This window comes from Seriola dumerili, unplaced genomic scaffold (genome assembly GCF_002260705.1).
Source record: "Seriola dumerili isolate Sdu_G_001 unplaced genomic scaffold, Sdu_1.0 BDQW01000567.1, whole genome shotgun sequence".
NCBI lineage: Eukaryota > Metazoa > Chordata > Actinopteri > Carangiformes > Carangidae > Seriola > Seriola dumerili.
Window position 1 is genome coordinate 198,553 of NW_019174822.1, and position 14,504 is coordinate 213,056.

The window sequence follows — 14,504 nt, forward strand, 5'->3', positions numbered from 1 at the left end:
CACACAGAGACATGGTGAAGAAGATTAACAGCTGCTTTATGACTGTTTTTAACCGCCTGTACAGTAAAACAGTTAACAACATGTAACACACACACACACACAATAATATAAAGAGTGTGTCTGTTATTGATTTGACCCTCTGACATCTTTTCACAATAAAATGTGTTTTTCATTCTCGATGGAAAAGTTTCTCAGAGAAGAAAAAATTAGACTGAACAAATACAACACACGTCCAAAAGTATGTGGACGCTGTGACTTCATGTTGATCACTGTGCCGCTCTGACAGCCTCCTCTCTCTGGTCTCTGTTCGAGACCGACCCACGGCCCTGTGCTGCATGTCATCCCCTCTCTCTCCCTGACCTTCCTGTCTCTCTCTCACTGTCATATCAGGACAAAGGAAAAAATGCCAAAAAAAGTCACAATTGGGCATTAAACAAGTTTCAGCAGGTTCATCACTTTTTAGTGTCCCCTGGAAACACGTCCGTTGTGTCTAAGCTGCAGTGCTTTGAGCTCTTAGGGCCACCGTACACAGCAGCTAAAGAGGCCCCAGAACTGAACCATAGGGAACAGAGTTTTATTCTCTGATGTGTAAACTGGATCTGAAGCAGATTAGGACTGTGTGAACGTCCAGTAATATACTGTGAACTTACAGCACTGAGATCTAGTTCGAACCGAAGAGACCCTGATAAAATGTTGTTAGAAAACAGAGTGAAGCCAGTCTGAGTCTTCACAGCTGAGCGGCTGGTTTCAGCTGGTTAATGAATTCACCACATGTCGCTTCAGTTTCCTCTGAATGGAAACACACACACACACACACTGAGAGGATTTCATTACTGGCTCTGCTCTCAGTGGAGCTTCAACTTCCTGTGATCTAAACCTGGTCCAGTCAGGATCGGTTTCAGGAAGTCCTGCTGTCTGAGCGGGCCGGGCTCCAACACATCATCTGTATATTCTACATCATGTGATTGAAACTGAGGGTCGGTGTGAGGTCAGAGTCTGGAGGATCCGCCTCACTTACTCTTCAATATGTTGTTAATCCCTGTGGGAGGATCTCTCCTGCAGTACATTTCGGAGTTAGACCCATACCAGGGACTGAAAACCAGGACCCCTCGGCCTCTGCTAAACATTAGCATGTTAGCATCGTCATCAAGTGTGTTTCCATCCTCCTGATTTTATGCACATTTTCAATGTTCAACTCAAAACCTCAGTGGAAACAAAGGAAATTCAAAGTCTAGAATCACCTCCTCATCCCTGTTTATCCAAAGTCATAAAAAAGGTCACAATGACCTTGACCTTTGACCTTTAGCTACCAAAGTCTAATCAGTTTGTCCTTTAATCCAGGTGAACGTTTGTGCCAAATTTGAAGAAATGCCCTCAAGGTGTTACAGAGATATTTTGTTCACAAGGACAAAAACACATTTATTGAGGTCATCGTGACCTTTGACCTTTAGCCACCAAAATCTAGAGACCTAGAATTCTTGAGACCTAGTTGTGCCAAATGTGAAGAAGTTCCATCAAGGTGTTACTGAGGTATCGTGTCCATGAGAATGAGATGTACGGCTGTGTGGAGCGATGAGGAGGAGACCGTCCTCACTGACTCTTCTTCTTCTTCTGATGAGAGGTTTTTTCTGTTCCACTTTTTGTTTTTGCTCCAAGGTACACCGACACTGGTTCTCATCAATTTCTTGTTAGCAACTGCTAAGCTAGCAGAAAACCCGTAAGAACCAGCTGTCAGGTGTGGACGGAGCCGGTGCTGTGCCGAAGGCAGGAGTGTGTTGTTGTTGTTTTGTTTTTGTTTGTGGGGTTTTGATTGTTGACTGATTTATTAGAAGTTTTGAAATGGACCATTTAAGATTTTTGGCATAATGTATCCTAAATAAAGTTGTGTGAAAGTCAAAGTCTGATTCTGATGTTGATGCTCCTCCTCCTTCTTCTTCTTCTTCTTCACACATTAACAAACTGACGTGGAGGTAGATAAAGAGATGTAGGCGCAGACAGGAAACAGCTGTTGTTTACATTTATTTATAATAATAAGAGGTTTGTGTTTCACACTGACGGAGCTGAAGGGAGACGCTCAAACCCCCCGTCACATCCTGTGTGATGTCAGAGAAAAGATTTACACTGATACATTAATACATACATAATACATTAACACATTATTAACATTTTCATAATTCATTAACATATCACTGAAAACACAACAACCTGGAACACAACCTTCTGCTTCATCAGAGGGGGATACCATGATGCGTTCACTGTCTCTGCTGAGGGGGATACCATGATGCGTTCACTGTCTCTGCTGAGGGGGATACCATGATGCGTTCACTGTCTCTGCTGAGGGGGATACCATGATGCGTTCACTGTCTCTGTTTAGGGTGATACCATGATGCGTTCACTGTCTCTGCTTAGGGTGATACCATGATGCGTTCACTGTCTCTGTTTAGGTCGATCTGATGATGCGTTCACTGTCTCTGCTGGGGGTGATTCCATGATGTGTTTACTGTCTCTGTTTAGGGTGATACCATGATGCGTTCAGTGTCTCTGTTTAGGGTGATACCATGATGCGTTCACTGTCTCTGTTTAGGGTGATACCATGATGCGTTCAATGTCTCTGCTGGGGGTGATTCCATGATGTGTTTACTGTCTCTGTTGTGATGGCAGCTGGACAGCGGGGAAACCAAAAGACGGCAGGAAGTGATGTCACATGTTGTTCAGTAGAAGTCGTGGTCATAGTCTGTGGCGTCCATCAGCTGTTTCATCTCCGCCACGCTGTTGGCCAGGTAGGACGACAGCTCCTCTGAGAGAGACAGAGAGACAGACAGGTGAGGCGTTAACTTCATCAACACAAACTGTGACAAGGTGTGATCGCCAACGACGACGAGGAGACAAAACAACAACTGTGACTGACGTGGAAACCAAAGATAAAAACCGCAGCTGTTTTTATTTGTCAGACGCTGCAGATCTCTCGTCTCCTCCCACATCATCAGAGTCAGCTGGACCTGAACCTGAACAGGTACCACACAGATCCTCCACACGTTCAACATCCATACGGCACCTCCTGAACTAAAATGAGTCCAGACGTGGACAGACGTACTCCTCTGTCTCACCTGCTCCCAGTACTCCCAGTACAGCAGAGGCCGAGACAGATCCCAGGTTGTTACGAGCGATGCAGCGATAGGTCCCAGAGTCCCCTGGCTCCGCCCCCTCAATCTGCAGCCAACTGGAGAGCTCGAATTTCAGAGGACCGCCCCGAGACTGTGAGACAGACAAGAAGTCAGACAGACTGTTTCCGTTGTTAGCAGAGCTAGGCTAACAGTTTCTCACCTGTACCTGGACAGAGATGTGGGGGTCGTCCCCGGGCAGGATGACGTCTCGCCCCTCCTTCCTCCACTCCACCAGAGCCATCGGAAACGCAAAGACCTCACAGAGGAAGACCAGACTGCTGCCCGTCCCGTTCACCTGGCTCTGAGGAGGGACCTTGATGATGGGGACTGACAGAGAGACGGACACTGAGCTCAGTCTGATGACATCACACAGAGGCCACACCTGCAGCAGGTGCAGACAGAGAAACCCCCCCACAGAGAGAACTGCTCTGCGCCAGCTGTGGCCCAGCAGGGAGAGCGGAAGGTCGGTGGTTCGATTCCCACCTCCTCCAGTCTGCAGTTAGAGGAGTCCTGAACCCCAAACTGCTCCAATGTCTCGTGTGTGTGAATGTGGCTTCCTGTGTAAAGCTGCTGTAATGATTAGCAGATTAATCAATGAGGTGATCGACAAAGAAATTGATCAGATAATTGATTCATGTGTTTTGACTTTTCTGTCTGTTCCCAGTGAGATTTATGTCCCGTGTTCAACAACTGTAGAGTGAATATCTTCACTGTTTTATAGACAAAACCCACAGAGAGTGTGTGTGTGTGTGTGTGTGTGTGTGTGTGTGTGTGTCTGCGTGTGTGTCTGCGTGTGTGTGTGTCAGACACAGAACCAGAATAAACTCAGTTCAGACTGACAGGAAACCAGATTTATTCTGAGTCACAGAGTCAGTGTGAACAGGGGCAGGGACGAGAGACATTATAATCATATGAGAGAGAGAGAGAGCGAGAGAGAGAGAGAGAGAGAGAGAGAGGTGGAGGCAGCAGCTACTTTGAGAATAAAATTACAGAGTAAACCAGACTCAGAGTGTGTGTGTGTGTGTGTGTGTGTGTGTGTGTGTGTGTGTGTGTGTGTGTGTGTGTGTGTGTGTGTGTGTTTTGAAGGTCACCCCGCTCTCAGTTTATTTCTTGTCTCCAATAAAACTGAGGAATGTGCTGAGAAAAAGGATCATGTGGCTCTAAATGATGTGTGTGATATTATCTACATAATCACACACACACACACACACACACACACACACACACACACACACACACACACACACACACACACACACACACACTAAAGTCAGAACATGCAGAGAAAACAGGTCCTGATGATGCAGAAAGTCAGAATATTTCAAAATAAAAGTTTTAATATTTTTGAAATAAAGTTGGAATATTATCATGAGGATAAAATCATAAATTTGTGGAGTAAAAAGTTGCATCATTAAATAAGTGAAGCCATATTTTTTTCATTTATGAAAACAGAGACGTGATTTGAACTCTGAAGGTTGTGACATTATAAGAATAAAACCTCAGTGAAAATCTTAGTGTCTGTTCTGTCAGTGTCTTTACCGGCTCTGTCAGTGTCTTTACCGGCTCCTTCAGTGTCTTTACCAGCTCCGTCAGTGTCTTTACCCGCTCTGTCAGTGTCTTTACCGGCTCCTTTAGTGTTTTTACCGGCTCCTTTAGTGTTTTTACCGGCTCCGTCAGTGTCTTTACCGGCTCCGTCAGTGTCTTTACCGGCTCCTTCAGTGTCTTTACCGGCTCCTTCAGTGTCTTTACCGGCTCCTTCAGTGTCTTAACCGGCTCCGTCAGTGTCTTTACCGGCTCCGTCTGTGTCTTTACCGGCTCCGTCTGTGTGTTTACCGGCTCCGTCAGTGTGTTTACCGGCTCTGTCAGTGTCTTTACCGGCTCCGTCAGTGTCTTTACCGGCTCTGTCAGTGTAATTATTCTCCTGTGACTGCTAACGTTAGCTAACCTGCTGTTACCCTTATTATGAATGCTGCTATCACTAGTTAGCTAACTGTTAGCATATCAGGGAAAACTGAGGAGCTGGAACCAGAGGACGTTTCAATGAGACCGATTATCAAAGTAGCTGCAGATTCGTTGTTTTTCGATTGATTATTTGATGAGTTGCTGCAGAAACAGTTGCTGTGGTTTAATGTTAAACTGGCAGCTGCACAGTGAGGAGGAGGTGGGGGAAGAGGAGGAGGAGGAGGAGGAGGAGGAGGTTGAGGAGGTGGAGGTGGGAGAAGAGGACGATCTGGAGGAAGAGGAGGAGGAGGAGGAGGTAGAGGAGGAGGTAGAGGAGGAGGAGGAGGTAGAGGAGGAGGAGGAGGAGGTGGGGGAAGAGGAGGAGGAGGAGGAGGTAGAGGAGGGGGAGGAGGTAGAGGAGGAGGAGGAGCAGGAGGAGGAGGAGGTAGAGGAGGGGGAGGAGGTAGAGGAGGAGGAGGAGCAGGAGGAGGAGGAGGTAGAGGAGGGGGAGGAGGTAGAGGAGGAGGAGGAGCAGGAGGAGGAGGAGGTAGAGGAGGGGGAGGAGGTAGAGGAGGAGGAGGAGCAGGAGGAGGAGGAGGTAGAGGAGGGGGAGGAGGTAGAGGAGGAGGAGGAGCAGGAGGAGGAGGAGGTAGAGGAGGGGGAGGAGGTAGAGGAGGAGGAGGAGCAGGAGGAGGAGGAGGTAGAGGAGGGGGAGGAGGTAGAGGAGGAGGAGGAGCAGGAGGAGGAGGAGGTAGAGGAGGGGGAGGAGGTAGAGGAGGAGGAGGAGCAGGAGGAGGAGGAGGTAGAGGAGGGGGAGGAGGTAGAGGAGGAGGAGGAGCAGGAGGAGGAGGAGGTAGAGGAGGGGGAGGAGGTAGAGGAGGAGGAGGAGCAGGAGGAGGAGGAGGTAGAGGAGGGGGAGGAGGTAGAGGAGGAGGAGGAGCAGGAGGAGGAGGAGGTAGAGGAGGGGGAGGAGGTAGAGGAGGAGGAGGAGCAGGAGGAGGAGGAGGTAGAGGAGGGGGAGGAGGTAGAGGAGGAGGAGGAGCAGGAGGAGGAGGAGGTAGAGGAGGGGGAGGAGGTAGAGGAGGAGGAGGAGCAGGAGGAGGAGGAGGTAGAGGAGGGGGAGGAGGTAGAGGAGGAGGAGGAGCAGGAGGAGGAGGAGGTAGAGGAGGGGGAGGAGGTAGAGGAGGAGGAGGAGCAGGAGGAGGAGGAGGTAGAGGAGGGGGAGGAGGTAGAGGAGGAGGAGGAGCAGGAGGAGGAGGAGGTAGAGGAGGGGGAGGAGGTAGAGGAGGAGGAGGAGCAGGAGGAGGAGGAGGTAGAGGAGGGGGAGGAGGTAGAGGAGGAGGAGGAGCAGGAGGAGGAGGAGGTAGAGGAGGGGGAGGAGGTAGAGGAGGAGGAGGAGCAGGAGGAGGAGGAGGTAGAGGAGGGGGAGGAGGTAGAGGAGGAGGAGGAGCAGGAGGAGGAGGAGGTAGAGGAGGGGGAGGAGGTAGAGGAGGAGGAGGAGCAGGAGGAGGAGGAGGTAGAGGAGGGGGAGGAGGTAGAGGAGGAGGAGGAGCAGGAGGAGGAGGAGGTAGAGGAGGGGGAGGAGGTAGAGGAGGAGGAGGAGCAGGAGGAGGAGGAGGTAGAGGAGGGGGAGGAGGTAGAGGAGGAGGAGGAGCAGGAGGAGGAGGAGGTAGAGGAGGGGGAGGAGGTAGAGGAGGAGGAGGAGCAGGAGGAGGAGGAGGTAGAGGAGGGGGAGGAGGTAGAGGAGGAGGAGGAGCAGGAGGAGGAGGAGGTAGAGGAGGGGGAGGAGGTAGAGGAGGAGGAGGAGCAGGAGGAGGAGGAGGTAGAGGAGGGGGAGGAGGTAGAGGAGGAGGAGGAGCAGGAGGAGGAGGAGGTAGAGGAGGGGGAGGAGGTAGAGGAGGAGGAGGAGCAGGAGGAGGAGGAGGTAGAGGAGGGGGAGGAGGTAGAGGAGGAGGAGGAGCAGGAGGAGGAGGAGGTAGAGGAGGGGGAGGAGGTAGAGGAGGAGGAGGAGCAGGAGGAGGAGGAGGTAGAGGAGGGGGAGGAGGTAGAGGAGGAGGAGGAGCAGGAGGAGGAGGAGGTAGAGGAGGGGGAGGAGGTAGAGGAGGAGGAGGAGCAGGAGGAGGAGGAGGTAGAGGAGGGGGAGGAGGTAGAGGAGGAGGAGGAGCAGGAGGAGGAGGAGGTAGAGGAGGGGGAGGAGGTAGAGGAGGAGGAGGAGCAGGAGGAGGAGGAGGTAGAGGAGGGGGAGGAGGTAGAGGAGGAGGAGGAGCAGGAGGAGGAGGAGGTAGAGGAGGGGGAGGAGGTAGAGGAGGAGGAGGAGCAGGAGGAGGAGGAGGTAGAGGAGGGGGAGGAGGTAGAGGAGGAGGAGGAGCAGGAGGAGGAGGAGGTAGAGGAGGGGGAGGAGGTAGAGGAGGAGGAGGAGCAGGAGGAGGAGGAGGTAGAGGAGGGGGAGGAGGTAGAGGAGGAGGAGGAGCAGGAGGAGGAGGAGGTAGAGGAGGGGGAGGAGGTAGAGGAGGAGGAGGAGCAGGAGGAGGAGGAGGTAGAGGAGGGGGAGGAGGTAGAGGAGGAGGAGGAGCAGGAGGAGGAGGAGGTAGAGGAGGGGGAGGAGGTAGAGGAGGAGGAGGAGCAGGAGGAGGAGGAGGTAGAGGAGGGGGAGGAGGTAGAGGAGGAGGAGGAGCAGGAGGAGGAGGAGGTAGAGGAGGGGGAGGAGGTAGAGGAGGAGGAGGAGCAGGAGGAGGAGGAGGTAGAGGAGGGGGAGGAGGTAGAGGAGGAGGAGGAGCAGGAGGAGGAGGAGGTAGAGGAGGGGGAGGAGGTAGAGGAGGAGGAGGAGCAGGAGGAGGAGGAGGTAGAGGAGGGGGAGGAGGTAGAGGAGGAGGAGGAGCAGGAGGAGGAGGAGGTAGAGGAGGGGGAGGAGGTAGAGGAGGAGGAGGAGCAGGAGGAGGAGGAGGTAGAGGAGGGGGAGGAGGTAGAGGAGGAGGAGGAGCAGGAGGAGGAGGAGGTAGAGGAGGGGGAGGAGGTAGAGGAGGAGGAGGAGCAGGAGGAGGAGGAGGTAGAGGAGGGGGAGGAGGTAGAGGAGGAGGAGGAGCAGGAGGAGGAGGAGGTAGAGGAGGGGGAGGAGGTAGAGGAGGAGGAGGAGCAGGAGGAGGAGGAGGTAGAGGAGGGGGAGGAGGTAGAGGAGGAGGAGGAGCAGGAGGAGGAGGAGGTAGAGGAGGGGGAGGAGGTAGAGGAGGAGGAGGAGCAGGAGGAGGAGGAGGTAGAGGAGGGGGAGGAGGTAGAGGAGGAGGAGGAGCAGGAGGAGGAGGAGGTAGAGGAGGGGGAGGAGGTAGAGGAGGAGGAGGAGCAGGAGGAGGAGGAGGTAGAGGAGGGGGAGGAGGTAGAGGAGGAGGAGGAGCAGGAGGAGGAGGAGGTAGAGGAGGGGGAGGAGGTAGAGGAGGAGGAGGAGCAGGAGGAGGAGGAGGTGGAGGAGGAGGAGGAGGATCTGGAGGAGGAGGAGGAGGTGGGGAGGTGTCAGCTGTTGGACTGTAACAGTGTTGTAGTGTTCCTGTGCAGACACTGGCTGTTTGTTGGAACAGAGCACAGAGACGGGTGGGTGGAGCTCCTGGTCTGAACAGGGGGGTCACAGTCAGACCTGATCACCTTCATCAGTCTCACTGAGTCCACGTCTATAAACTGTCTGAGGATCAGGTTTCTCCTCACAGCTGGAGGTAAAGCTCTGAGGGTTTACTCAGCTCTCAGGGTCGGAGTCAGCTGGCTCTGTGTATTCACTGTCCCAGGCTCCCTGAACTACACACCACCTGGTTTCTCTGAGACACATGATTGATCCCATGTCTGATCAGAGGAGGAATAACCGATCACAGACACAGATCGTCGACATCTGCCGCCATATTGTTGATTCTTTAAAAACCCTGCAGTTTATTCAGAGGGTTGTTTTTCTGCAGGATTATTAAAGGACATTTTGTGTGTTTCTTATCTGACCTTCCACAACAAAGAATACTGCATCAAAATCAGTGGCTTCATGTAAACAAACTGGCATTTAAAGGGTTAAAATTCTGAAAACAATTTCATTTTTGGTCGTTATGATCAGGACTGATAATAAAAAAGATTTATTCAACAAAAGTGGAAAATAAAATGAATATATGATGTTTTTATTGCAGTTTTCTGATGCAGACATTAGCGTAGCATGAAGGCGTCATCCTAACCACAGCAACTTAAAAAGACTGAAGTGATGAACTTGCTCTTGTTCTTCAATGTTTTTAACTTCAAAAGTCACAATTGGGTTTTGAACAACAAGTCCCAGCCTGGTGCATCACTTTCTACTGTCCCCTGGAAACACTTCCCGTTGTGTTGTGATTTTTTGTCAAACCGAAGATACGTTTTCTTAAACTGCAGTGTGGGGATCGACCGATTATCATCCTTATCATACACCAAATCACCTGAACGCCATCCCTTAACTTTCCCCTTAAGTTAAAGGACTTTCAGTAATTAGGAATTAAAATGTTATTTGGTCACATCGAAGTGTTTGAACTCCTTAAAGTATCTCAGAGCCGAGGCCTGAATTTTAGTTACTATCACTCCAAAATATTTTCACCTGATTTCTGCAAAAAATGAAAGTGACACAGTGAACCAGGTTGTAAAAATCTACACAGGTACGCAGAGGACCGATCGGCCGATGATTGGTGGTAATATTCAGCATATTCGGATTATCGGTTTTGCTGTTACGGATTAGGGTTAGTGTTACATTTTAAAAGGGGAGGGGTCAAACATCTTATTTGATAATAACATATTATACATTATATAATAATAATACGTGATAAAACTATTAAATTAAAGAACATCTTCATGTCACCAGCTGAATCAGTTCACAGGTGAGAACAAAGAAATCAACCAGTTCAGGCTCTTTACAGTCTGATTACAGCTGATAATCACTGATATTGACTCAGTGATCGGTTTATTAGGAACATTAAACTGATGCAGTCTGATACAGTCCTGCAGTAAATCCTCCTTCATGAAGGTTTTAATCTTCAGTTTGTTAAAACAGTTTCAGACAGATGTTGATGATCACTGTGGAGCGTTTACATTATACAGCTGTTTCTGTTATTTACCTACACTGATATAAATGGAGCAAATAATAGAAACACCTGGACGCCACGGTGACTGTCCTTGTACAGCTGTAGTTCTGTGTTGGTATATCTTCCAAATATCAGTTATTGATCTGCTTGATTAACGATAATCGGTAACGATCCTCAAAAAAGCACATCGGTCGATCCCTATTGCAGTGTGTTGAGCTCTCCGGGCCACCGTACACGAGGACGTAGATCTCGATGCCTTTTTGCTCCATCTATCACAGGAGGGTTTTTCTTAGTGCCATGTGCTGGTGTTTCCTGCTGACGAAGCCGGTCTGAACCGAGGCACAGAGGACGGACAGAGCAGTGAATGTGTGCTCAGAGAGGAGAAGCATTTCCTTGGCAGCAGCAGAGAATGTGAATGTTTGTCGCAGCTGGAGGGAAAAACCAACAGAGAAACACATGAAACTGGTTCTTCACCGTAAATCTGACATCTGCATTCTGTTTGTCTCTGTTTCAGTCGAGGCTGAGAAATGTTCCCAGAGCTCAGTGTGACGCCCTCGATCCAGAGAGAGAGAGAGTCCAGGGACGAGGTTCTGCTTTAATCACTTATCAGGATGGTTATCAGTTCACTGGGCTGCCCAGGTCCGGTCCTCTGTGTGCACGTAAAGGTTTTTACAACCTGGTTCACTGGGTCACTTTCATTTCTGAGGAGATCAGGTGAAAATGTTTTGCAGTGATGATAATTTAAATCAGACCTCGGCTCTGAGATATTTTCATGAGTTCAAACTCTTCAAAGGGACCAAATAACATTTTCATTCCTAATTAGGAAAAGTCCTTTAACTTGAGGTGAAAGTTAAGGGATGGAGTTCAGGTTATTTGGTGTATTATAAGGTTTTTTTTTAATCTTTTAAACACCTTCATCTGTGAAGAACAAGCTTTAAAAATGAGTCCAAATCAGGTGCGAATGTATAAAATACCTGAAATGATGAAGTACAATCAGCACGAGCCTACAGGTGAGTCACTCTAACCGGAAATGAATCTCATGACCTCAGGGTCTCTGAACTACAGACAGACAGGTGTGCAGTCAGGTGTGTCCTACCTGTCTTGCAGGGCCCCCTCCCTCTGGTCTTGAGCTCTGGTCTGGAGAAAGCGGCCTCTCTGAACTGGCACATGTTCACGTATGTTGTTCCATCACTGCCACACACCGCCTCCTGCTCCTCACACACACACACCTCCTCCTCTTCATCCTCCCCTCCCCCTCCTCCTCCTCCTGCGGGCCGCGGGTCCGCCTGACACCGCAGCCCGGTCCCGCAGAGCCCGTAGAAGACGCTGCGCTGTCCCGGGTCGCAGGCTTGGCCCTCCAGGTTTCCGCACTCCTTACAGCAGCCGCAGGAGTCCAGCACCAGACCCGCCCGGCAGCCGCGGGTCTCCGGGCACAGGTCCAGCTCACACGGTCCGCAGCCCTCCGCCCCGCCGGTCCCGTTCCAGTTCCGCCCCCTGCCGCCTCCCAGCTCCTCGTCCAGCCGGTCGTAGTCCAGCAGCGGGTCGGTGAGGGAGGGCAGGCCGTGCGGCTCGGTGCTGAGGTCGGGCAGCTGGTTGGGGAAGGACCGGGTTGTGTGGAGGTTCAGACAGAGACACAAGAGGACTAGTCCCCTCATCCCCGGCATTTTAACCCGGTCTGCGGGCTCAGTCCTGCTCCGGGTGATGCCCGGTCTGTCTGGTCCTCTGTCCGGTTCAACGAGAGGGAAGAACCGAGGAGAGCCGTAAATCTGCCGGTCCGTCAGCGAGATCCAGACTTCATTCCTCTCCGACCAAAACACGGGAGACACGAAGAAACCCGAGAAAACCCGAGAAAAGATGATGAAAAGTTAAAGAAAAACCTCCGTGTGTGAGTTCCGGTCCACGACCCAGCGGAGAAAACCGTTTCTAGTTTCAAACCCGGACCGGGACTCGGACTGACTGAGGTTTAAACAGCTGAGCCGCTCGCGCTGCTTCACCGCACACAGACAGGCACGAGACAACCCATCCAAAATAAAACACGAAACATCCGGTCAGACCCTTCAAAGTAAAATCCCTGTCAAGACAGCTTTGAAACAAACCGGGATTCACGTTAGCTGTAATTATTTCCACGGTCATTACTCACAGTGGGTCAGTTAAAGAAAAGCATGTTATCGCTCCCCAAGCTAACAGGCTTGCTAACAGTCAGTGTCAGTGTTTAAACTGTATCTGAGCTTCAATAAAACCGGTCACACAAAGCTAATGCTACGGTAGCGTCCCCCATTTTGGACTGTGACTCCCAGTTAGCTAAATGTCAACTCTGTGTGGACAGTTTGTGATATTAGCTAGCTAGCTAGCTAGCTAGCTAGCTAATATCACAAAGGATTACCTTGCCTGAATGATTGCCCCACAAACTAATCCATAACACAGCAACTCTGTATTAACTGAAGTTAAAGGAACAAAATGGTTCCAGGCCTTTATAATCACAGAGTTTCAACAAATCAAAGCTGGGTCAACCAGGCAAAGCAGGCAACTGTCCAGGGGCCACAGACCCCCGGGAGCCCCAAAAGTCCCAGGTTCTTCCCAAATCATTTGGGTTTACTTTTGATTCATTTCACTGACGTACAACAATGAGCTATGACTCATCCTCCACCCTCCATCTCCTGTCTCTTCTTTTACTGTCAAATCCAGTTGTAAAACCTGGACTGTTTCAATCTGTATTAAAACAGCCATTTGTTGTGAAGTTGTGTTTCATCACAGGAGAACTGAAAGGCTGCAACCAGCCATTTATTATCAAATGTTAAATATGTGATAAACTGGTGAAAAACAACATATTAACAGCTAAAACCCCAAAGATATTGAGGTTAGCATAATAAAAAAAAACTAGTAAAACCAGTAAATCTTCACATTTGAGAAGCTGTTACCAGTGAATTTTGGGCATATCTGCTTAAAAAATATTTAATTGGAGCAGATTAATTTTCAATCAGTTGTCTAATAATCAACTAATAATATCAGGTCTAGATTACTGTTTGCTTCCTGGGTGTTTCAGAAAACTGTCTTGTGTAATCAGTGGAGGCTCAACAACAGATTTTGGCCCCAGGGCCCCTCAGGAGGTTTATCCAGCCCTGTTGACAACAGTGTGTGGAGGTTTAGGCCTGTCAGACAGAAAATATTAAAAGGCTTTTTCAATACAATTATTAGCAACCATTTAGTTTCAGTTTTATTTTGAGGGGTGAAATCTGATGAAAAACTGTTAATATAGAGAACACATTTACTTTTAATATTCAGCTTTTATTTTTAAGGCACGTTGTTCTCATTTCCGGTCTTGTTGTGTCTCACCTGACAGTTTTTTGCGGTGTGTTCCAAGCACTCCTGCTCCCTTCCCCCCAACCATACCTGACAGCTGTTACACTCATCATCAGGCGGAAAGGGGTTTTAAGGTCTGGAAAGGTCCCGAGGGTCCTCCAGGTGGTGTCAGGGCTCCTGCACGGACTCCACAAATCTCAAGGGTCTCAGGGTTCCCCCAAAGAATCTAGATCACTTCAAGGAGGTACCATTGGTTCTGTAGGGGGTTCTAAAGGGTCTTCAAGGGTCTTAAAAATATTTCAAAGGAGATTTCCTTGAAAAGGTTTCAGTTGTGCTTCAATGAGCTCTGTAGATTTTAGATTGAGTTCTAAGAGTGACGGGGGTCCTCGTGGAACCTCCACGTATCCTCAAAGATGTTCACAAGGGGTTCTTGGTGCGATCCAGGCTTCCAAGGCTCCTTAAGAGGTTTAACAGTGTCTTCAGAAGGTTTCAAGGCTCCTACAGAGAATCTTCAGAGTTTTCAAGTTAGGTCCCGATGAAGGGTCTTGAGTTTTTTATTAGAGACTTTGAGGTTCTTTAAATTGGTTCCTATGGTGATTGAATGAGCTCCTCATTTCTTTCTTTTTCAGATGGCCTTGACATGTTGGGCCTCTGCAGAGGGATTCCAGGTCTTTGTGGAGGCTCCAGGCCTCCTAGAAGAGGGTTCTTGGTGGGATCTGGGTCTTAGTTCTTTTACGGCAACAAACTCTGAACTAAACGGGTTTACATCTTTCTTCTGGAAATGAAAACTGTGGAGTTAGTGTCCATATGTGAGGTTTTAAAGTGACGCACCTACCTCAGGGCCCCTGCTGGTCTGCCTGTGTAGCCCCAGTCCAGGGCCCCTGCTGTTGAGCCTTGGTAACCCTGTGCTGCAGGTTTGGGAGGCCATGTTTATAACGATGAAAACAGTGAAAATGTCCTGATTTCTGGGCCTAATGAACTCTATAAAGTGACTCCTTCACTTTCTCTCAGACTCTGAACTCTAAACAGTTTG

The 14,504-nt window shown here is 49.8% G+C and overlaps 1 protein-coding gene across 1 annotated transcript; it reads right to left on the reverse strand.

Annotated features, from left to right (window-relative positions):
- Window positions 1–2,694: 2,694 nt before the first annotated feature.
- On the reverse strand, window positions 2,695–12,151 carry LOC111236134 (kazal-type serine protease inhibitor domain-containing protein 1-like). The gene is made up of 4 exons (XM_022764749.1): window positions 11,268–12,151; window positions 3,331–3,491; window positions 3,108–3,255; window positions 2,695–2,797 (listed from the first exon to the last, which is right to left on the reverse strand). Exons 1-4 carry the CDS (start codon window positions 11,833–11,835, stop codon window positions 2,712–2,714), a joined length of 963 nt encoding a protein of 320 aa, XP_022620470.1. The 5' UTR covers window positions 11,836–12,151; the 3' UTR covers window positions 2,695–2,711.
- Between the last annotated feature and the right edge of the window lie 2,353 nt (window positions 12,152–14,504).

Bases quoted from the DNA above. Each gene is read 5' to 3' on its own strand.
- LOC111236134 (XM_022764749.1), bottom strand. From the start codon at position 11,835: ATGCCGGGGATGAGGGGACTAGTCCTCTTGTGTCTCTGTCTGAACCTC. The intron at 3,492-11,267 runs GTAGGACACACC...TCTCTCTGTCAG, and splicing joins GAGGGGGCCCTGCAAGACAG to TCCCCATCATCAAGGTCCCT. The intron at 2,798-3,107 runs GTGAGACAGAGG...TGTCTCTCTCAG, and splicing joins ACTGGGAGTACTGGGAGCAG to AGGAGCTGTCGTCCTACCTG.